This window comes from Acipenser ruthenus, chromosome 6 (genome assembly GCF_902713425.1).
Source record: "Acipenser ruthenus chromosome 6, fAciRut3.2 maternal haplotype, whole genome shotgun sequence".
Taxonomy (NCBI): Eukaryota; Metazoa; Chordata; class Actinopteri; order Acipenseriformes; family Acipenseridae; genus Acipenser; species Acipenser ruthenus.
This window is the reverse complement of record NC_081194.1, coordinates 19,625,630-19,649,528: the sequence shown is the minus strand read 5'-3', so window position 1 is coordinate 19,649,528 and position 23,899 is coordinate 19,625,630. Positions and strand designations below refer to the sequence as shown.

At 36.1% G+C, this 23,899-nt stretch overlaps 2 protein-coding genes across 5 annotated transcripts in view; both read right to left on the bottom strand.

Moving 5' to 3' along the window:
- Positions 1-21,077, bottom strand: part of LOC117410975 (tubby-related protein 4-like) — a 47,156-nt gene extending 26,079 nt beyond the window's left edge. The window contains exons 1-3 of one of the 2 annotated variants that reach the window (XM_059025187.1): positions 20,117-21,077; positions 14,868-15,520; positions 13,804-14,428 (exon numbers count right to left, since the gene is read on the bottom strand). In XM_059025187.1, the coding sequence (XP_058881170.1) occupies positions 13,804-14,052 (249 nt within the window). In that variant the 5' untranslated portion in view covers positions 14,053-14,428; positions 14,868-15,520; positions 20,117-21,077. Of the gene's footprint in view, positions 1-13,803; positions 15,521-17,198; positions 17,413-20,116 lie in introns of those variants that run through there. The other variant, XM_034017959.3, reaches the window with a different exon arrangement.
- Positions 21,078-21,813: 736 nt separating this feature from the next.
- gtf2h5 (general transcription factor IIH, polypeptide 5) lies at positions 21,814-23,403 on the bottom strand. Of its 3 annotated transcripts, none has more exons than XM_034017963.3 (3): positions 23,268-23,403; positions 22,541-22,615; positions 21,814-22,022 (listed from the first exon to the last, which is right to left on the bottom strand). In XM_034017963.3, exons 2-3 carry the CDS (start codon positions 22,573-22,575, stop codon positions 21,842-21,844), a joined length of 216 nt encoding a protein of 71 aa, XP_033873854.1. In that variant the 5' UTR covers positions 22,576-22,615; positions 23,268-23,403; the 3' UTR covers positions 21,814-21,841. The 3 variants fall into 3 exon arrangements, with proteins under 3 accessions (XP_033873854.1, XP_033873853.1, XP_058881173.1); XM_034017962.3 differs by having other exon boundaries at positions 22,541-22,619; positions 23,268-23,385; XM_059025190.1 differs by lacking the exon at positions 23,268-23,403 and adding an exon at positions 23,111-23,251 and having other exon boundaries at positions 22,541-22,619.
- Between the last annotated feature and the right edge of the window lie 496 nt (positions 23,404-23,899).

Below are 23,899 nucleotides of genomic sequence, written 5' to 3'. Positions count from 1 at the left end.
AAATTATTTTTCATTTCCTATGCTTAATCAGGATTATAAGTCTAAATCGTACAAGAAAGCATAAGACTCTATGAAAAGATATTTATCATAACCTTTTTTATTGTCAACAAACTTGCCATTTCACTGGACATGGGTCAATGGGACAATGTGATGCCTCCAGGGTGTGTAAAAGGTTAATATGCATTCAACTTAAATCAGAGATCTAATTACCACTAGAGCTGCAGTGCAATACTATACATAGTACAGGCCTCCTACCTGGCCAGCCTACAAATCTTCCGCTGTCTCATCTGGAAATAGAGCATCTCAACGTCTGCCCATAAATTATCTGATAAGGTTTCACAGTGTGTAGTAAAGACCCTCTTCACAGAGTCATAAGTGCAAGTCTCAACAGGAGAGTTAAACTTGGGAGAATGCAGTAAAGCTTCTGCTATAGATCTCAATCCTCCTAGCTTTAGGGGTAATTCTTCCTTGATTGGGAAAACTAGGATGCAATACCATTCCAGAAATTCTGTTCTGTTTGTTATACCCTCTCTGATCAAACTTTATCAAACTTTGAATTTACTCTGTAGCCTCTGCCATCTGTTTACATGTGAATACAATCTGGATGATGACCTCCAAGATGTATTTAGAGAATGCCGATTCTCCTTGCAAGGAACAGTTTTGAGACAATCCCTACACAGGTTTATTACCTTATGGCTCACTTTCAGCAAACAAAAAAAAAGTGTCGCTGTATTGGGCAGCAGTGTGGAGTAGTGATTAGAGCTCTGGAATCTTGACCGGAGGATCGTGGGTTCAATCCCAGGTGGGGGGTACTGCTGCTGTACCCTTGAGCAAGGTACTTTACCTAGATTGCTCCATTAAAAACCCAACTGTATAAATGGGTAATTGTATGTAACAATAATGTGATATCTTGTAACAACTGTAAGTCGCCCTGGATAAGGGCGTCGGCTAAGAAATAAATAATAATAATATTAGAATTCCTTTTAACGTACTGAAAGGATATACAGCAAAATCATGGCCTTAAGTGAGCATCATGTTTTACCATATTTTTACTTTTCTATGCATTTCCCCTTGCCAGTAACCCAATACAATACCAAGCACTTCCAGTTAGGCTGCTCAAAAATGCTTTTTGACGGTTAACCATTTTGGACACCCAAGAAATTTAATACTACCTATATCGATTAAATTCAAGTAAAGAATCATGCAACAGTAAATTGAAATGCACAAAAAAAAGCAACCTACAGTATTACAGTGATTTACAGCATGCAAATAAATCCATTATACAACATATTGTTCTGCAGTTGATAACATGCACAGAACAGATTCAAATAACATCACTCTAGAGAGCTCATCCCTTTTTTATTAAAAAAAAAAATAATAATTGGTAGACCCTGTCCTTGGGTATGACGTGTATTGAATATTTTCATAAGTAATTTTACCTTAAAAGCCCCCAAAACACAAATGCCTATTTCCCTCCTACCTATTTTTCTGTCTGTGGAAAGCAGAGAGTCTCCAAATGGCATTTGCCCAGTAAAACAGGCCACTGAGTATGTCTTTCACTGGAAAGAACTTCTCAAAATGTACTAGGAGACCTCACAGGGGAATTAAAAATAAAATGTACCATGGGGGACATTTTTGTGATCAGCTTAGTCTCTGCACTGAATAATGAAGACCACGTCCTCCTACTCTTTAATTGCCTTCCTCAGTGATGGAATAATTGAGTCTCCCTCAGGTATTTGTCCAGGTGAATGTGAGGTCACAGAAACACATCCGTTTAGAGAACAACTGTTTTCCACTAACAAATGAAAGCACTATACCCATTGGGAAATTAAGTCTGGTTTGGAGAGTTGGATGTGGTCTGGGCAGTAAAACAGCTCTTCATAGACTTGTCCTAACTTGATGCGTGATTTAAAAAATAAAAATAAAAAAAAAGGATGAGAAAGGACAAAGGCCCGTAAGTTGGGAATTTTGCCATAAATTTTGTACATAAATATCGGTATACTGCAGAAATAAACTTGTCTATTGCCACATTCTTATTTTTTTTCCCATGTATATCGAATTCTGTACAAGTTTGCTCATTTTAGGGAATTTTGCCTACTTTGCACCTTTACTTTTTTTTTAATGTAAGCACCATTTTCAAACTTCTTTTTTTAGATCTTGTCCTTAGTCCCAAGAATCTAGAAGGGTTCTGATAAAAAAAGAAAAAACTAAAATGTAAGAGAGACAACTGTACCTATGCACATTATAAAAAATAAAAAAAATCATATCCAAAAACTGCAAACTAACAATTGTTAGGCTTTACATACTACGTGCAATTGTTAGGCTAACGCAGCCTAACTCATTTAAAAAAAGAAAAAAAAAAAAAAAAAAAAAAAAGTATCATCATACTGAGCTTGATATGGACTTGCAGTGATTCTGCATTTCTGTCAAAACTGGTGGGTTTAATTTGTTGTTGTTATTGTCTGTAGCAGAAGAGTTGCTAGTGTACTCACTTTGACAGTAGACAAGTAAGCGTCTTTCTGTCCAGTGAGCTGTCAAAAAAAAAAAATCCCATTCATTTTTAGTGCTTTGCTCCATAAAGCAGTTCAGTGACTAACTTTCTATTTAAACAATAACTGCACTCAGACACTCAATACAATGTTGCTGCGGCCGGGATAAAGATTATCGATTGCATCGATTACCATTGATAAATGTCTATACAATAATCAAATATGAAATTAGGGTGCCGATTGCACCACTTATTACTTGTCATGACGCATGTGCATCAACATGTGAAATTAATTGAATAAGTAAAAGAAAATCAATAGGCTAGTGTATGTTAATAAACTATAATAATAAAAGTAACTGACACACTAACGTTAATAAACTGACTGTCAAACTAAATTAACACGCCTCCCTAGACACGTTAAAACATGCAGCAGCAATATAGTAAGATATGCACATTATTTAACAGAAGCAACTCACCAGAACGGGAAACACCAAATTGCTCGGCAACTTGTGTTTGATTCAGGTTTTTTTCAAGAGCTCGAACAATTTCCAATCTTTTGTAGCAAGAGAAACAGCGGCACATTTTGCTGTTTGTTTACGTGCCATTTTGTAGCGATGAGATGCACTCGTGGAAATCAGAATACAAAACAATTCAATGATAAGACTGCGGTTCTGGAAAGATTTAATAAACCAGTCAGTGTGCCTCAAGAGAGTCTCGGGATGACAAGTCACTTTTGAAAGGACTGAGTAAACCGTTTTAATTTAAGTTTGATGATGAGGATTTATCAGGTTACAAAACAGTACTGTATCCGTTTTGAACAAATCTAAATCGGTGCCAAGAAGGTGTTCTTTTAGTGAAGTTCCTGTTCCTTTAGCCGGAGCGTTTACAATGGGAAAAGTTTTACCACAAGGGTGTTCCCTTAGGTAAAGTGTTCCCTTAGGAGGTGTTCCTATTAGGGATGGGAATTTTGAATAATATGCTATATGTATAACCGGTCATGTGACAAATTTTACCAAACGCATGTTTTTTTATTTATTCATTTTTGTAATTTATCATATACAGTAGTCTGTCGCGTATCCGACTGCTGTAGTGCCACAGTAAGGGCAGATATTATAAAAAGGAAGGGGTTGCCTCCAAGTAGTTTTTTTAATTGATGCAACAGAAAGATTGTCACAAAATTGCAGTACCACAAAAACATGTTCAATACTTCCCCATTTGAAATTAAAACATTCAGAAATGACTGTTGTAAGACATAATTTGAGATGTTTCTTTCTTTCTTTCATTACTTTTATTACTAATGATGGTTTGAATTAACAATCTATAATTACTAACAAAATATAGTTAAGCTTAACAGTTAAAAACAGATGTCTCAAGAGAGAACAGACTGTAAGAAGTGGGGGATAGAGGCTAGTAGATAATGGGAAAGTACTGAGACGAACAGTTTTTGAAGGTTGATGTGATAAAAGGCACAAACAGTTTGTGGGGTGTGTACTGATGTTGTTTTGTATGCATGTACACAAAAGTTGTGTGAACTCTGCTGCGTTAGGGAATTTTGAAGTTTTCTCCAGCTCTGTAACCTCACTCTTGTGCGATTACAATAAAGCAACCTCTGGTTTTGAAACTGGAACTTTGTGTGTGACATGTCTCTTTTCTTAAGCCCTTGTTACACGAGTCAATTTACTAGCAACTTTTATCGCCTGCAACCAAATCCCGTGAGGATTGCCCCGTGTAACAGCCCTGACAACGTACTGTCAACGTTCTGGCAACTGCGTGGCAACTCGATTGCTTGAGTGGACAGCAATCCTACTCCAAGCAACAGGTTCCAGGCAATATCCAATCAGAGCACTGGTGTGTGTCACGTGATTCTGTCTGCTACAGTGAAAACAACACTTGAAATGGAAACGAAAGCCGCAATTACCTGGACTCAGGAGAAAGAAATACTTCTCATAGAGTTTTATGAAGGTTGGGCAACACATCGTTTTTTTGATGGTGGACTATTTTGATAACACCCAATACTGGGAGAGTTACTTTTAGCAAGTTTTTAAAACTACTTAAAATCTTTGTCCAACTATCGTTAACTACGCCCGAACTGCACCTTCTTAATATTTAAAATACCTTTGTATAAAAGACAGCAATAATAATAATAATAATAAAAATAATAATAATAATAATAATAACAATAACAACAATAATAATAATAATAATAATAGGGGAATAAAAATGTAGCTACTGTAACGCTGCTAAACCGATGTCCATATTATGTTATTTTGTTACCTTTTTTTAAACCGTTACTCCGCAGCACTGTGATAATATAACCATAAAAGGACGTTTTTTTATTATGACTGATATATATATATATATATATATATATATATATATATATATATATGCTGCTTTTTGTAATGAAGGTTTGAACTGTTTAGAGCACAAATTCCTCTGGGATCCGAGGGATGAACAATATTTTAGAAGAGGAAAACGAGAGGCAAAACTCTCTGAACTCAGTGGGATTCTAGGCGTTAACGGCATGGGAACAGCATATAACAGTAGGTATTTTACAGCATTTAAAAGAAATTAAGAATTATCGTTCATTTTTATCTACGTGTAGTACTGTATGTTAAATTGAGTTTTACATATTTGGTTTATTTGCTTTTATTCTGTAAACATTACTACTTTATTATTATTATTATTAGTTGTTCAATTATTTAAAGATGACAGTAATACTAAATAGTTGTACTGATGCTTGGTATTTGTAAGTATATGACCTGAAAACCAGAACCACGTTACGTAGAAAATATGATTGGATACTGCTTGGATTAAAGGCAATTTGTATCGAATGCGAGTTAACTGTTAGTTGTATCGTGTAACAGGTCAAATCCCCCGCGGTGACGTCATAGGCAACACGTTGCTACAATTTATGTTGCCAGCACATTGACTCGTGTAACAAGAGCCTTACACTGTGGATGGAGTTATTGAGGTAGTAAATTATCCATAATAAACAGAACGCTTATTTAGCCCTTACATCCCTATGAATACTATAACGTGATTTTAAAAGGATTTTTTTTCTTCAATATTAATTCAGAGAACGCATAAGAGTAAATAAATTATGTATAGAATGATTTGCATAAATTTAAAAAATGTACCAGTACACATTTATGCAAATCATTTGTTTTAAAAAAAATAATAATAAAAAATGTGTTTATTTCCCTTTGTGGCACCGATCCCTGAACAGTAGAGTTAATATAACAATGTATTGGCATCTGTGCATTGTATAGATTCTGTAACAAATGTAAGCTGTGGTTTTGTTTTGAATATAATATAATGTAAACAAAAAAATATTTTGTTTATTCACTTTGCGCCCACAGGGCCAGTACAGGTACACCTCAATAGTGCAGTACAAATACAAATACAAAGAGAGATATTTACTAAGATAAAAATAATACTATTACTTTTAAAAAAGACCAAATTCCCATTGGGCTTATTTTTTTATTTTTATTTTTTAGATTCTATTGATTTTTTAGTATTACATGCAGGACAGCCGCTATAAGATTGTTACCTTTATTAAAAATGTGCACGGATGAATCTACAGATTAATCTACTGTTAAATCAACTAACGCCCGTAAATTAACTGATCAAAAATTTGAATCGAGTGACAGCCCTAATTTCTTTATAATATATACTTTGGTGTGTACATGTTTTTTTTTGTTTGTTTGTTTTGTTTTTATTACTTTGTAGTTAAGTCTTTGTGATGTTAAAATGTTATTTGCATATTTAGGGTTCCTTTGCTTAGAAAATACTAACCAGGGCTGTCAGTATACATCAGAATGTAATATTGGTGTGTCTGTATGAGACCAAATTAATTAAAATGTATTCAAATTAGGTTTGGGTTTTTCAATATATTACAAATAACTGAGTTACGAGTAAATAGTAAACACACACACATGCATATCTATGGTTTAATGATAGATAGATAGATAGATAGATAGATAGATAGATAGATAGAACCATATTTTGTTTTTTTGTTTTACTGTAAAGGTTATGTATTTAATCACACACAGACCAATGTAATGTGAAGCACCGTTAGATGATAACAAAAGCTAGGTGAGATATCATAAATATTACTCTAAAGCAGTGATGCACAACTCCAGTCCTGGAGGGCTGGTGTCCCTGCAGGTTTTTATTCCAACTGCCCCTAAATTACTTTATTGGACCTTATTAGAAGCTTGATTGGTCCAATTAACTAATTCAGGGTATGGTTAGAACAAAAACCAGGAGGGACACCGGCCCTCCATGACCCTAGTTGTGCACCACTGCTCTAAATGGTTTGATAATACACCTCCTAGATACTATGCCTACACGCATCTACAGTACTTACAAGCAGCACTCCAGATAAGCTGTGCATTGGGTGTTTTACGCATTGAAAAAATACGAATTACAGGCTCCCGAGTGGCGCATCCAGTCAAGGCGCTCCGCGCGGAGCGCAGGATGTGCCCTATAGCCTGGAGATCGCAGGTTCGAATCCAGGCTATGTCACAGCCGACCGTGACCGGGAGTTCCCAGGGGGCAGCGCACAATTGGCTGAGCGCTGCCCGGGTAGCGACCCCTGTGGCCGATAGGGCGCCTGTGGCTCTGCAGTGGAGCCGTCAGATCGGTGTTGTCCTCCAGCACTATAGGTCTGGTGGCATTGCTGTGGATCTGCAGTGCAAAAAACGACGGCTTGGCAGGAGCACGTTTCGGAGGACGCGTGTTCCAGCCTCCATTTCCCGAGTCGGCAGGGGGGTTGCGAGCGGTGAGCCAAATATACATATAATAATTGGGCATGCTAAATTGGGGTGAAAACCGGGGTAAAATAATTGGCGACGACTAAATTTATAAAAAAAAAAAAAAGAAAAGAAAAGAAAAAATACGAATTACGTATTTAATGCGTAAAGAATATGCATAACAATTTTGCTGCACAGCTTGAGTTTGCATGTTATCAAGCTTCTTGTACTTCTTTGGGTTCCTGACACCTCAATGGTCAGTTGTGAATAAACTGCATGCTGTAGCTAGAGAATGGATCACAGAAATGCCGGGACAGCTAATTGTAGGCTGATGGGGAATTGCCAGTAATACGTCACCAATAAGTTCAGGTTTCCAATAAAACAAAAATAAATAAATAACCGCACAATTGAATCCACTTACTTGCAATGCGTAGACTGTTGAATAAGCGACTGGAGTCTTGATCCTTAAAAGAATCAATTTATCCATCAACTGAATTTTTGGAGGTTAATCTATATAACAAACACAATATTCAGTGTTCGGAGAGAGTTGGTATGCTTTATATTACTATAGCAAGAAGATCACTAAGGAATACAATATTATCGTTTGCATATTTGCATTTGTGCAGTATCGTAGAGTTTTTAAAAAATATTTTTGGACATTTTTTTCTTATTTTTTAATTTAGAGAATTTGTCTTGGAAGGGAGCGCACAAGAGACTGAGAAAGGAAGATTTACAGAAAACTATAAAAACTGTAACATACTAATACTAGTGGGAGGAGACTCGGGGAATGCAGCAGCTAACTACAGAGAGAGTAGCAACTTCCAGGACTATAATATTATTAAGGCAGGACTAAAAGGCTGTGATAAAGACATTGTTGAATTTTTTTCAGGTGGAAAATAAGGACAGGCAAGTTTTTATTGTAAGACCAAGTTTTTGTACAGTAGCTCAAAGTAACTTTACAGTTAAAATGTAAGGCTGTACTTAATGCATACCCCATAAATGACCACCATAAATCTTTTATATATATATATATATATATATATATATATATATATATATATATATATATATATATATATATATATATAAACACACTCATGACTTCTAGGTAATGCTGCATTTTACTCACACAAAATACATTTTACTAACAGTGTCTAAACTGGGGAGTAAATTACTCAACGACTCAGAACCTTATCTGGAGCGCAGGTTTATTTAATTGTATGTGATTAAATAATACAGTACATTGATAAAAAAAATAAATAAATAAATACCCACAAAAATGATAAATATATGAGCTACATTCATAACGATTTAATGTTCCAATAGATGCATTTTTTAGCTCGCTAATGCTTTGTGAATACAGCCTATTAATATTTTTTCCTAAATTCCAACCCTAACCGTACAGACTTATCACATAAAAAGGCATCAAGATCATGCAAATGAGGTACAGCATCAATCATAACCTGACAGAATTCATTAACAGCATAATTTCAAACTGTCAGGGCTGAAAATGATCTGACAAGCAAATGATGAATTTTGCATTTATGGGTATAAATTTCAACAGTTGACTACAGTATGTTTGCTAGGCTGTAAATCTACAGTATTAAAACACATTACATTCAAACACTACCATGCCCACCATGACACTTCTGCAGTGACATCTAGCCTGTGCTTGCAAAAAAAAAATTAAAAACCAAAATGTTCATGCCTCCAGACTATCATCTGAGTATCAAATCTGATGATGAACCACAACCCTCGGAAGAGATCATTTTCAGTGCTTTTGGGACACTAGGACGTCAATGTGATAAAATGAACAATTAATATTTGAAATTAATATATTTTAAAACAGTTAGTAGTGGTGGTGGTGGTGGTAAGACAAATGACAATAACTACAGTTTTACACCTTGGATTAACACAAAAGTGGTATCAGTGCATTGAACAAGACCTGTGTTGTTTTTTTTTTTTTTTTATTTAATACGTCTTGGTGAGGAGTAGGAAAACCATTTTTCATAACTGTCTTTTTTTCAGCAATAACCCAAACCATTCGGGACAGTGCCCACAGAATTGAGGATAGTACCAGTTTTGTTTTTCCCTTCAAACCAAACATCTTCTGCTATCCTACACTTCCCCACAGTTAAAATTAAAATTTGCATGCACTATATGCTTACATGCTCTTCTTTAGCTTAGTTCAGTACAAACACTAATGTGTTTAACCTGGTCTTCCAGGCATGTTGGAGCACAGAGGGTGTTGCAGAGAGCCACAAGCTGTTGCAATCCTTTGCTCCACATCTGACTTGTGTGTTCTATAGTACATCCCTTTAACACAGCCAACATTTTACTTACAAAGATCCACTGGAAAAGCTTTGATGAACATGTCCTTTCTCTCAACAATGTAATTACCTACAGTGCTCAATACTTAAAGTAATTGAACTACTCAAAAATCTAATGCCTTGTTTCCACTAGCCACGTCTAGTGGAAAAGGGGTATAATAGGCCTAAAGAAAATCCTTTGAAATAATGTAATGTTCCAACACAGTACTTGCATCTATGTTTAGGATATCAATTCATAATCCAACCTGTACAAGCAGTGTCTACAGAAATACATGCTCCTTAAATGCACCCAATTCATAGAAGTACAGCAAATAAATAAAAATTAAGATTGCATTTCACAATCCTCTAATTTAAATTTAAGCTCCTTACTCCTGGATTCCAGGCCAACTACCTGCAACCTGGATCCGCTTCCTACTCGCTTCTTCCAATCCATTCCCCCCGCTATTCTTCCTTTTATCTCCTCCCTCATTAACACCTCTTTGCTCTCTGACTCCTTTCCCTCAGCCTTCAAAACTGCTTGCGTCACACGCACTCAAGAAACCATCTCTTGACCCTTCCTCTGCCCAGAACGATTGCCCTGTCTCTCTCAAACTCTCAAGCAAATGGTCCATCGCTAGCCTGCATCCTTCCTCATCAAGCACTCTGCCTGATGCTCTTTAATCCAGATTCCATCCTGCGCACTGCACATAAATCACCCTCCTCTCTGCAACTAACTCTCCTCGGGCTGTCTCCCTCTCCTCCATTCTAATTTTCCTGCCTTTGACACTGTCGATCATGTTATTCTCCTCTCTCTGACCTGGGGATCCCAGGAACTGCTCTTCCCTGGTTTTCCTCCTCTCTCTCCAGCCTTTCTCCAGGTTCACTGGCGTGGCTCTCTCTCTTCTCCTCGTCCCCTCTCTACAGGTGTACCTCAATGATCTGTCCTGGGACCCCTCCTCTACTCACTCTACACCCGCTTGCTGGGTACTCTCATCTCCACTTTTGGATTCTCCTACCACCTTTATGCTGATGATGCCCACATCTTCCTCTCCTTTCCCTCCTTTGACTCCCACATCTCCTCCCGCTTCTCAGAATGCCTCTCGGCTACCTCAACTTGGACGCACTCTCACCACCTCAAACAACCTCTCTAAATCTGACCTCCTCTACTTTCCTTCTGCTTCCTCTCCCTCCATCTCAGTATCCCTTGACTATTGCTCTTTCTCCATCTCCTTCTGCTAAATAGTCTCTGTAAGTCGCCTTGGATAAAAGGTGTCTGCTAAATAAACAAATAATAATAATAAAAACCTAGGTGTTAATTCTTGACCCCTCCCTCTCCTCTTAACACATCTCGTCCCTGCCGCGCACTTGCTGTTTCTTTCTTAGCAACATCTACCGGCCTCCTCAAGACCCATCTGTTTAGACTGCACTTGTAGATCTCTTACTCTATCCCTCCTACTATGCACTGGCTATACCTGACCTAAGCACTACATTACTGGATCCTCAGCTAATGCACTATCCTTGCACTACTATGTCATTGTAGATATAACTTCTTGTAATCCTAACTTATTGCATCCTAGTTCATATTGTATTCTAGTACTATTACTATATTTACTGTAAACTATACTGTATTTAAATATGAATCTTGCATTGCAACCCTGTACTGTCCTGGAGCACCTTTAAGTCCCCTTGGATAAAGGTATCCACCAAATAAATAAATAAATACAAACAGATATTTGGAATTACAATGTTTCGCATTCCTGCAAGATAGAAGTTTTAGACCTGCTGAGCTCAGACCAAATTAGATCACTTAATTATCTTAACTATACTGTGCGCGCATGCTTTTTGTATTTGCTTTACAATTGTCAATGTTAAATACTTAAATCAGGCTGATTAGTCTATTACTTAGAGTGCTGACTAATCAATTACGTAAAGAGCAAATGTGCAGACTCCGCTTAGAGAATCCATAATGCTGTTGTCAACAAAAATTTAGCAGTTGACAGAAGACAAACTCCAGAAACTACAGTGTGAAAAAAAAAAAAAAAAACACCACAGCAATAGTAATTACTTATCAACCATGTTTTTACACAGTGTGTTAATTAAAACTTTAAAAAGGACATGAGAAGTACAGCTCTATACTTCAACTAGTTTCTCTTGCAAGCCAAGTTTGTTATCGTCCTTATGAGGTTAAGCCACTTTGTCTTGGTTGGCAAGACAGACTAAAGAGACTTTTATACAGCATGGGGATTTGAACTGTTGTCTTTACTGTAATCAGAGGGAAAAACAATACAGTGTTGAATAAAGTGATTCTTCTGTTAATCATTCTCGCACCAAGTAATTCGACATCACAAAAGTTATTTAAAATTATTTAGAATTTGTATCAGACTGGGGAAAGAGGTACCTCTGCACTGCTAAAAAGAAATTGAGTTTTTAAAAATCTGCATATCAAATCATTGAAGACATGTTAGGACATGCCTACTGTATATTCTGACTAGTAGTTGACCGTGTTGAATCTCAGTTGATTAAGTTTAAAACTGCTGGAGGTTCCCATATCCTTTGCAGTATAAAAGCTATGGGGCCCAAGCTACACAACTACAGCCCTGAACGACCAATACATGACCAGATGAGCCACTACTATAGTCTATGGCTGCGTTCAATAGGCAGAGCGCTCTGCCGTGGCGATACGCAACATAAGTGAGCTCTTATTGAACAGTGTGTTATGAAGAGAGAACTTTAAAGATGGCAGAAAACACAGCACTAGTGTTGTTTTTGGATGAATTTATGGAAGATTGTGCAGAAAATCTGCTTTTAATGGCTCTATTGCATCGAGACCCAACACCATGGCTTTAGCGGCAGTGAATTCAAACACATGCGAGAGTCCTGTACGGATTGAAAACTTCGTTGAGAGCATTGTTCCTCAGTACTGCGATTGTTGCATATCGCATGTTTTATTTACAGGTGGCTACACTGCAGTTTACGCTTGCATATAATAAAAGATGTTTATTATATGTAAGTGTTGTTGTACAGCAAAATAAACTTTACAAAAACAGAACAATTAATTTTTTTAACAATTATTCAACCCAGTAACATTTTTATACATCAAATAAAATAAAAAATAAAAACTTTCCAAATAAATTGTTTTTCAGTGATTATTTGAATACATCTGTGAATGACTTTAGCAGTTAGTTTCTTTGTTTTGCAGCCTTCTGCATTTCCATGAGCTCCTGCATCTGCCTTTTCTGTTCCTCTGCAGTCTTACAATTGAAGTAATACTGTTTGTTTGTTTGTTTTTCTCTCCAATATGATTCAAGTCCTATAGTACATATCATTTTCTTTATAATGTGCTTTTGGATAAAAATGTAACACTGCAAAAGTACCAAATTTTAGTGAAGTTTTTTATGAAAAAGAATGCCTACAGATCTGTTGGTCAAAAAGCCCAATATGTGGGGAAATTACACCACAGTCGCCACACTGGTATTGTACCTCCGCCATTATGAAACGCCCACCGAGTAAGCTCCTCAGCATGTTAGCTAACGTTACGAAGCGCTCTCGGTGTGCAGGTCGTTCTTCCATACATTTGGATGCGATTTCCTAAATTCAAGCACAGGTAAATCTGTGGAACTTGAATAAAGATGTTACCGTGTGTCAATAAATAGTATCTTTTTAGGCATGTAGCTTTCTCCCATTAAACTGGGGGGTTCCGATTACAAGCGTATGTTTATTTATGCATGCAAGTATATATTTTACTAGATAAAACATTGTTTTTGATTACAATTATTAAGGCTGAACACATTAAATATGCAGTTTGGAATTCAAAGTCAACCTTTTATAAACATGTTGCAGGCCACGCTGGGTTTTTACCCAATTACACAGCAGATTCGTGCTTTTCATAAATTATACTGTAGAGCAACTGGAATAGGTACAAATGTAAATAATGTGTATGATGTTACTATTTAAACGTGCAAGGAACCCCTCTATATTGTAAATTAGTGTTTAAACACAGTGCCTTAGTGTGCTTCCATGACTATCAATTGAAATAATGATGTAAATTCTCAGAAGACATCCAACAAACTATTTTTACAGTACCAGTTGACTCCACTATCATGAAAAAGTGATGCAGCAAAGTCAAATCGATGCCACAATTTATGGAATAGATTAATTTACAATGTTCACACATGGCCACTTGAGATACTATTGTGCATAAACAAGGCTGTTAATGTAACCTGAGAGAGAGAAAACTGAAAACACTTACCTCACTATTGTGTCCTCTTAAATTGAAATTGATCCGTTGTGGATACCGCTCTCTTTTGCAGTGACTGGAAGTGAATGTCACTCCAACAACCCCTCTGCCGTTCCCGGTGGCCAGCCAGCCTTCCTCGTAGTAGCGTCTCCTGCATACTGGTTTCTCCTTTTCGCTCTTGGGGACTCTGCCTTTCCATGAAAGGCATAGGATGTTAGAGTCGCTGCAAAGGACAGGACCATGTTCCACAGCAGCAAACATCCTGCTGTAGAATACGGTTGCAAGTAGGCAGGAAAGGTGGTCTCAGTTTTTGTATTATTAGTATTGGATGTGGTGGTGGTTATTTAGGCTCTTTAGAAATACAAACCTAACAATTACTATGAAAATCTATCCACTGAATAGTAAAGTCAGAAATGCTCATTACATGGGCATGGCAAGGATTGTTCCAGTTTCCCGAAGAGACAACATGCGCACTCCTCCCCGTCAGGTAAACCAATTCAGGAGATATTGGCTTCCCCAAGGATTATACCAAGTCTGACAACTGCCTCAATATGAACTGACAGTTGCACGTCCAAGCTCAGAAGACTATAAATTCCAAATTAAGTGCCTGCACGATCTTGTAAGACAAAAGTTGTTCCTTCGAAGAAAATACAAAGGAAAAAAAAACAAATATATTTAATTCAGCAAGTGGGTTTGCTTGTTAGGGTATACAGTTTCTCACAGAAGATAAACACCATTATCAAAATTGCATAAAGAAAAAGGCACAAAAACAAGTGAGTCGTTATGGTTTAACTAGTGTGTTTTTTTTGTTGTTGTTGATTTTTAATTTAACATTAGATTGTTATAACATTGTTTCCCTCTAACCAGGAAATTAAAATGGCGGTTCTGTTATCCAGTAATGTATAACGATTTCAGGGCGGAAATAAGCAACCACCGGGTTTGATTTTGTCTCGTCAGTTATTTTTTTCCTTGTTGCATTTTAAACTCAAGTGTAGCATGGTTCATTAAACAGGAGAAAGCTGCACTAAAAGCATCAGGACAGCCTTTGAGTGAACCCTGCACGAGTCATAAATTACCTTATACTGAATCATCATCATACAATCCTGAAATGTAGAAACTGACCAAAGAAAAGATCCAGATAGCTTTAGCAGTACATCCAACAGCATCAGTTAAAAAACTGCATTCTGTAAATAACCTGCCATTCGAATTTCAGATCACCAATCTCACATGTGATTTATCTTGAATTCCTTGGAGGCAAACTGAGCCTGCTGTAGATAACTGAGAATCTTAATTTGACATGATCAATATTTCACCGCGACAGCTACACAAAGTCCTCAATTACTCGTCATATATTTGCTCTATTATTCCCACTGCACTGCAAGCAACCTCCAAATCTTCTTTCAAATTGCACACAATACAGCACCAAAGCAAAAACGTATATTCAATCAATCTTTGACAAGCACAGTGGATGACGGCTGTCCGATAGTAATTCCCAGTGTTGGTTCACGCTTGGCCATTAGAGAGCTTTTTTTTCACTATCTAATGGTCTGAGTGGTCAGTGGGATCCGATTAGGTCTACACTCTCCTCAATTTTGATCTCCCATCTGTTACACTTCGGAAGTCCATGTACCAACAGTCCATCTGCAGAAGGTCCCTTCTCCCGGCAATGTCATTACATCACCGTGCCTGCCACCAATCAAGGTCGGGAATCCCAAACAGCCAAAGGTTTCTGTAAAACAACCGACACAAATCCATTAGAATACATCGTGTATGATTAAGTTTTGCAATTTAAAGGTTATTTTGTTACTAGTGTTCCACGGTATATCGATACCTATGGTATATCATGATACCAAATATCGGGTTAAAATTAAAAATATCTAAGTATCGCAATTTTTCAATACAGTGCTTTGTTTTGTTTTTTCAGCTTTTAAAACAAAACTCTGTAATTGTGTGCTTTAAAAACAATATGAACTAAGCTTACTCATTTCTGCTTGGCGGAAGTGACCAACTACCCTGCGCGTTCTGGAAAATTAAATGACTGCAGCAGTCATGGTGAATGCCGGAGAGAGAAGCTTGATGCCAGATGACAACGGCAACGGCAAAATGTCAAAAGTGTTTTAAAGAAGTGAAAAAGAATAGGAGGAAATGCCACCAATTTATTGAAACATCTTTCAGATCGCCACCACGATCTCTTTGCCAAAGTTTACTTTTACTGTAGTTTCTTCCGTTCTTTTAGTTTAGGTAAGTGAATCCCAGTGCAAATTACTTATAAAAAAAATAAATAAAAAAAAAGACACAGCAAAGATAACACATAAATCAGGAATGCGCTAGAACCTGAAACTACCATGTGTCAAAAATGTTAGTGATGTTTTCATATTCTTTGGCTTTTGTGTTAATCCGTATTTTATGTGCATGTAATGTGATAGCTGTGAAAATCCTGTGTTTTGAATTGCATGCATGAGTGGTGGAAAGACCAGAATGAATACAGACTTCATTGCCAGCATATCAGTTTCCCTAACAGGATCAATGTGACGCTTCACCTGCAGAGGAAAACACAGGACCTATAAAGCTTCAGTCACAATGCAAAAGTCCACCAATGCAGACGGCTACAGGTTCAGCATGAAAGCAATACAAAGTACTTACAGTTTATTATGGTAGCCAGAGAGGTTGTCTTTAGTCAATTTTTTTTTCTTTGCAAGATAGATTTTTAACAACCAAACGAGCAAGATGGGCCAAATGAGCTCTTCTCATTAGTAAAATGTCTTATGTTCTTATTTAAGGTGCACTATAGTTGGTGGCAATGACCTTTGAATACACTGGAACTTGTTTTCAGTAGTTTGTGTATTATATATATATATATATATATAAAGCGGGTGTCTGAGGTCTCCCGAGTGGAGCATCCAGTAAAGGCGCTCTGCGTGGAGTGCAGGATGTGCCCATAGCCTGGAGATCGCATGTTTGAATCCAGGCTACGTCATTGCTGACCATGACCGGGGGTTCCTAGCGGGCGGCACACAATTGGCTGAGCCCCGCAATCCACGGTTCACCACGTACCAGCGACTGCTGTGGCTGATAGGGCGTCTGCTGGTCTGCAGTGGAGCCATCCAGATCTGTGTTGTCCTCCGGCACTATACATCTGGTGGCTTCGCTGTGGATACGCAGTGCGAAAAATGAGGGATTGGTAGGAACACGTTTCGGAGGACGCGTGTTACAGCCTCCATTTCGTGAGTCGCCGGGGGGTTGCAGCGGTGAACCATAATAAAAATAATAATTGGGCATTCCAAATTGGGAAGAAAACCAGGGTAAAAACCATTAGCGACGACTAAATTTTAGGAAAAAAAAAAAGAAGATGCCGGTGTCTACAAATAACTGCTACTCAGTTTGTTTTTTTTATTATTACTGCCTACCTGTGTCACGTGGCATCACTGTCATTGGATATTCACCTCCCAATGTCCAGCATGCTCTTGGTCACGTGACAAGTCTGCTTCTACTTGAAGCTGGATCTAGCGTGGAGGAGGTGGGGCCCAGACATGCAAGCGAAATGTTAGCAAAGGCAATCAAATTCGGGCTGAAAACATAACATGGTTGATTATTGAGACGATCGAAAATGGCATGCAATCAATTTCAATCGTGGATGATACCGGATTCAACTTTAATGTCTTTTGTTGAGCCAGATTACAGAAGACTGTGGTTTTTTTTTTTTTTTTTTTTGCTATTCTGAGACTCGAGTGATGTTAATACGTTTGTTTGCTTTTTTAAAAAAACAGAAGATTGCTTCCATATAGCAATCATGTGTTAATGATTAGGAAATTATTCCTTTTAGCTGCATTCACACTGGGTCCGTTTCAAACGGACTCGGTCTGGTTCGTTTCGTTTGAAACAATATATCAATGTGCTTGCTGTTAACACTTATTATCTGTGAGCAAAGGGACCAATAAATTTCTTTACACAATTCTGCACGGTTCTCCTAATGTCGGCATTAAACAAAGTCATTTGAGAAAAGACTGAATTATGTCTGACCAAATTTCTTATTAGCGCTTCAGTTTCTAGCACTGTCGATGTTTAGGATTACCAGATTTCCAAAGTGAAAAACGTTTTTTTTTTTTCTTCAATTCACTGACGCCGTAACAGTTCTGAGCCTGTTACAAAAATAACAGTATATAAAATACCCCATTAATAGTTTAAAAATGAAACATCGGGTGAATTTATTGCAGATGATAACAATTCTTTACATTGGCATCTAGTCAACACATGTCAAATGTACAAAAAGCCAGATTTTAAAATAGATCAGCTATTACCATTTACACATATGGTATACACTCGTAATCAGAATGATTAAACAAATAACCCATACGATTGTTTATTTTATCTTTGAATGGCGCTAACACACAACCCACTGACTCTGCTATAACTTGCTGAGCACGCTAATAAAAAAATTATACAATAGCAAAACTGGGACGATTGACAATTTCACTGTTTCCAACGGGGACAAAAAAATTAAGGCTGAAAACTGTGACAATCCTGATTTTCCCAGGAGTCTGGTAACCCCAATTTAGTTCCCGAGACGTTTTTCGCTCTACTTGTTTCCTCGGAATATGAACTAAACCTCTTAATGTTTACTTCCGAGTCAGGTTATCTTGTATAGTCAGTCTCCTATGTGTAAAAGGACCGCGTCCAGCAGTTGTTCACATTGTCATTAACCAAACGTATCTGCTTCCGTTTGTTCATTACTACCACTAAATAAACAGTACAATCCTATAAGCTTAAAATGTCTGTTTTGCTTCAACCGATATAGCACAAGATTATTTGCGAGTCCACACTTATGAAGCCGAAATTTTGCAAACCAATTCAGTGACAGCGGTCGCCAATGTCCAGGTATATGGGGTTATCACAAGTTGCAAAACAGCATGTCAAACTTATCCTACTTCCAGGTAATCTATTTACAATAAAAATGTCGATATCCTTAAAAAAAAACATAGAATTGAAGTTGGATTTAATTATATTGTAAAAATATATCGAGACTGCAATGACTCACTATCAGAAGCAGACTACAACGTAAAGGGAACTGTACTGAAGTGAAAGTGTTGCCTACAGTGTACTACTGTGCAGTATTCACAATCAATGTGGGTTTCGCCCATGACTGATTTCCTAAAACACTGTCTTTGTATAAACAGTTAAATTAAATAGACTTTAAAAATCTAAATTACAATACCATATTATATATATATATATATATATATATATATATATATATATATATATATATATATATATAATATATATATATATATATATATATATATATATATATCTTACTGACTTTATAAAATTTGCTATTTTGCTCAATTCTTTTTCGGTAAAACGCTGAAAATGTTACTTTCACAAAAGCAGCACTGAAGACCCCAAACAGCAATTAATACATACTGAACCAAACAGTCCTACATGAACTTACTCACATACTCTGTATCACACATACACAAGACCAGAGTTGGGGTCAATTCCATTTTTTTCAATTCCATTTCTAATCCCAAAGGCTTTACTGAGCAAACAAATACTGTATACAACTTTGTGAACTTGTCAGGTAACCTGATAAAGTCTACGGAATAAACCTCAGTAAAGACTATGCCGTAAAACAGAATAGGAAATGTATAAATGCGATGTGGGATGGGAAATGAAATTGTAATTGACAAAATGGAATTGACCCCAACTCTGCACAAGGCTACTAAAATTACTCTACATACATACAGATAGTCAGAGAGAGAGAGCGAGATTATTATTTTCTAGATGAATACCAACTGCTTACATATTGTGGTCAAATTTATGAAATACTGGTAGTTGGTTTATGTGTTGGCAAAGAAAAAGACTCAAATACCCTTATCCATGTGTATAAGATGGTACAGACTCGTTGGGAAGCTAATTCGGTAGCATACACATTTACATTATACAACAAAAACACACTTGTAAAATACAACACCCCTCCGATTATAAAAAATAAAAATAAAAAAATAATTCAAAATGATCATCGTTAATAAAGTTTTATTAAAGGTAGATATTAACTACATAACAAAGCATAAAATGTAGTTTCTATAATAACAAATAAATCATACACAATAGATATATTATGCACGTTAGTCCATTAACCCTCCTCCTCTTCTATTTTTACGTCTCGTTACCGTATACATTTCATTTTTCAAAGCATCAGAGAAATGCACCGGTCTGGCTAAACGTATGAATTATACATTGCTGTGAAATTCTTTGTAATTAAAAAATGTCCTTGCAAAACTCGATATTTTTCCTTTATTTAAGAATCAACCTCTTGTCTTACCTCTTCTGTGTTGCTGCCACTCTGCTGGGCCTGACTCCAGTGTCACGTGACCGTCACGTGACTTAGTTTGGTCACCACCCCTCCCCCCGCACTATCTGTCCGCATCTCTTACTGCAGCCTCAAGCATAAGATCTACATTTGACAGTATTAGCCTAAAGCTTATCATTTTCCAACATCTTTAACATTATATCATACGTTTACTTAACCATTATTATTTAACACTTCCGAGATTCGCCCAAAATATTTGTATTTTTATATTGTCGATTGTTGTTGTTTTAATGTAAGCAGTAGTGTTGCTATAGTAGGATCTGAATCAGAAACATCCTATGTAATTGATACAAGGTAATTATTTTGTGTAATGCTTTATAAGTATGTTATGTAAATACTAAAGTGACAAGGTGTAACATTTGACTAAAATTGACCATAGTCAATATACACTTCATTATTTCACTGTGGGGTCTTTGGATCCAACCTTAAATCCCTCACTAAAAATAAAATGTTGTACAAAAAGTATTTATGATCAACAGCTGATGGGTATGGACCCCCCCCAACAAATGGTATTACATTATGTTCTACTGACCCACCCCAAAAGAGGGATTTCATTGAATTTGGGCAATTTCATTATTATTATTATTATTATTATTATTATTATTATTATTATTATTATTATTATAAATTATATTTATTGGTAGTGGTACTGTATAGAAAAAAATGTTATAATGAATATTATCTCAGGTCCTCATTTTCAGTGTGGTGGAAATCTTTAGATTTTATACTGCTTTTTTCTGTATGCAAATATTTAAAATGCTGCCAAAAAGATCTTCAGCATAGGAAACTTGTGATAAACTTTAAGCCATGACTTTAAACCCAAAATAAGATTATCATGATGAAATCACCACAAACTACATTCTCCTATACTTTGGGACAGGTTTTAGTTCTTAATCTAGTTTCCATTTACATATATTGATAATGAATTGTATGTAATAAGTTCACGACATGTCATGAAATACATCATCCCCAAAACGATGACAATCTCTCTGCTTTGCTCCCTTCCCCCACCACAATGACACCATTCTTACCATTTAGAGTTATAAAATATTGGTATTCTGCTTTTATTGGGTCATGCATAAACCAAAATGAGACACCACCTAAGAAAGCAGACTCAACAGATCATACTATTACAAAATCATTTTTCAAAGCACCAACATCAGCATTGCCCTCTGGCCAATATGGAAAACAAGAGAAAATAAATTAAAAAAACACAAATAAGCAGGCAACACAAGTGACCAACCTAATGTCTGCCTTTTCCTAGAGGGGTGGGGGTGGGGGCAGGGGAGGTGGTGGGCTGCTTTGAAAACTACAGCAGGGGAGATTTAATTAATTGATTGATGTGGTGAAGTAGGGGTGTCACCAGCACTAAAAATACATTTGAATGATAACTCCATTCTTTAAAATTACCATTTAAAATGTTGTAATGTGATATACATTTCAGTGCTTTGAATACATTATTTATATGGTACAGCACTACTTTAAATAAATTATCATTATGCTGTATAAATCAATAATATTAGTCAAAGCAAGAAAATAAATTAAAGGGCAAATTAATTTCTAATATTCTCCAGCATCTAAATAAATTGAGACACCAACATAACATTCAAACAGTCTCTTCTTTGAATTCCATGGCCTCTGTTATACAGTTGTGTTTTTTTTTTTTTTCTTGTTACTTTATTTCTGGGTGACAGGGAATGAGTTCTGGTCCATTAACTCCCCTACTCTTTCCTGAAGGATTTGAACTACTTCTGCTAAAATGAAGATGTGTGTGTCATCCAAGTCTTGAATGATAAACTTCTTTCCCAGAGCTGATGTTTCATCCAAGTACAGCAGAAACTGTTTCATGGCGGGATCACTGTAAAATAATGCAAAAATATGGTTGCTCATTTTACAATTTGTTTTAAGCATACATCTTCGCAGGTTCTAAAATGACTGTATTTTGGTTATTGTTTGGTGGTTGGGCCTAGAAATCATCAGCAACAAAAAAGCTGTATTGTTTTCAGAGTGAAAACAGCTAATTTCTAAAAAAATTGATCTACTTTACCGTTATTACTATGTCATGTATTTAAAAGATTAATTAATATTATATTTGTTCTGTGTTGATTTATTTTTCGATCTTAAACTAGAAATGCACAGGCTGTTATTTACTGTAGTAATAATACCAAACTGCATTCACATTATAAGTAGATGTTAGTACTAGTAGTATTATTTTTAAGATTTTTTTAATTTTTTTAGCAAGGTAAGTCCAAACAAAGTTATCCTTTATATTTTAACACCAACAGTACATATCAGTAAAATGTTACGCAACAGTAAACCGTTCAGGGGATAATTATTAAATCCAACACAGATACATTTATTGTAGCACTAACTTACCATTCAACAAGAACTCCTTTAAGAACATTGACCATCTTCACTTGTGTGTGTGAGAGCACGTTTTGTTTCTTTAATCTATCTAGAGAAACATAAATGGAATAAAGGATTATTTCATAAAAACAGAGATTATTATCAATAGTCATCAAACACAAATAGTGATATTATTTTATCATTTGCATTGTGAATGTCTGTGACAAGTGCACCGATCCTGACATACAAACGGAACAAATACAAGTTAGAGGTAAGTTTAGAACTGTATACTTTTCCTACTGTAGACAGTGCATCATTGAAAACGTATTAAAATGTGTATTAGCGTCTTGTAAGTTTTACAATGCAGACTTGACATATTTTCATCATTATTATTCATTCATGTAAAAGGTTATTTTAGAAGTTAATATTATATATATATATATATATATATATATTCAGAACAGAAAAATAGGAGTTAGCCGTTTATTTATTACAGAAACTTTTAACAAAAAAGACAAGGCGATCCTAGAAAGAGTGCTGAATGACCATTCCATAGAAGGAATAGATTAATAAAAAATAAGAAATAAAACAGTAAATTACCGCGTTGCGGCAGCTAGTTGTCGGGCCAGTACAACATACACTGAGACTGTGAGCGCTTATTCTAATAATTCACTCTTTCTTCCTCCGCGTTTGATAACAAAAAGTATATATTTAAACTACTGTTCTACATCAAACTAATTAAAAACAACAACATCACCTCTCTCTCCTTGATCCGCCGTTTACCAGGACAATGTTTTGTTTTGTCAGGATGTACAAAAAGCCTTATAGTGTACGTCACTATCTGGACGGTGAGCGAATTAGGACATTACCAAAAAGGCGCAGGGCTTGTACCAAAGATTCTACGTCAATAGTGTCTTTTTTATGTATTTTTCTTTGAAAATGTTTCTCCGTTTGTTTTTTTATAATATACATTTTAAATATGCACAATCAAATATACCTGTCAGCCAAATATTGTGCTCTACTCTTTGCTCAGTTTTTGTGTTTCATTTGTAAACTACACAAAATATAAAATCTCACTCAGGTTATTTTAAACTGTGTTGTCATTCTTATGGAGTCTGTGAAGTTGTGCAATACATTTGTATTACGATTATATATACATGTATATCGTGGTGAACCAATTTCCTGGTCCCCAATCTGTATTTTAGAATATTTTGTAAATATATATATATGTTTACATGGATCTCTCTAAAGACCACTTTTCCTGATTTTGCAAGACATATTTATGTAAAAGTTTCACAACAGAAAAAACACTAGTTCACTTTTTCACCTGGTTCTCCAGTTCTTGGATAAAGATATATGCAGTACAGTATGCGAGGCATTGGAATGACT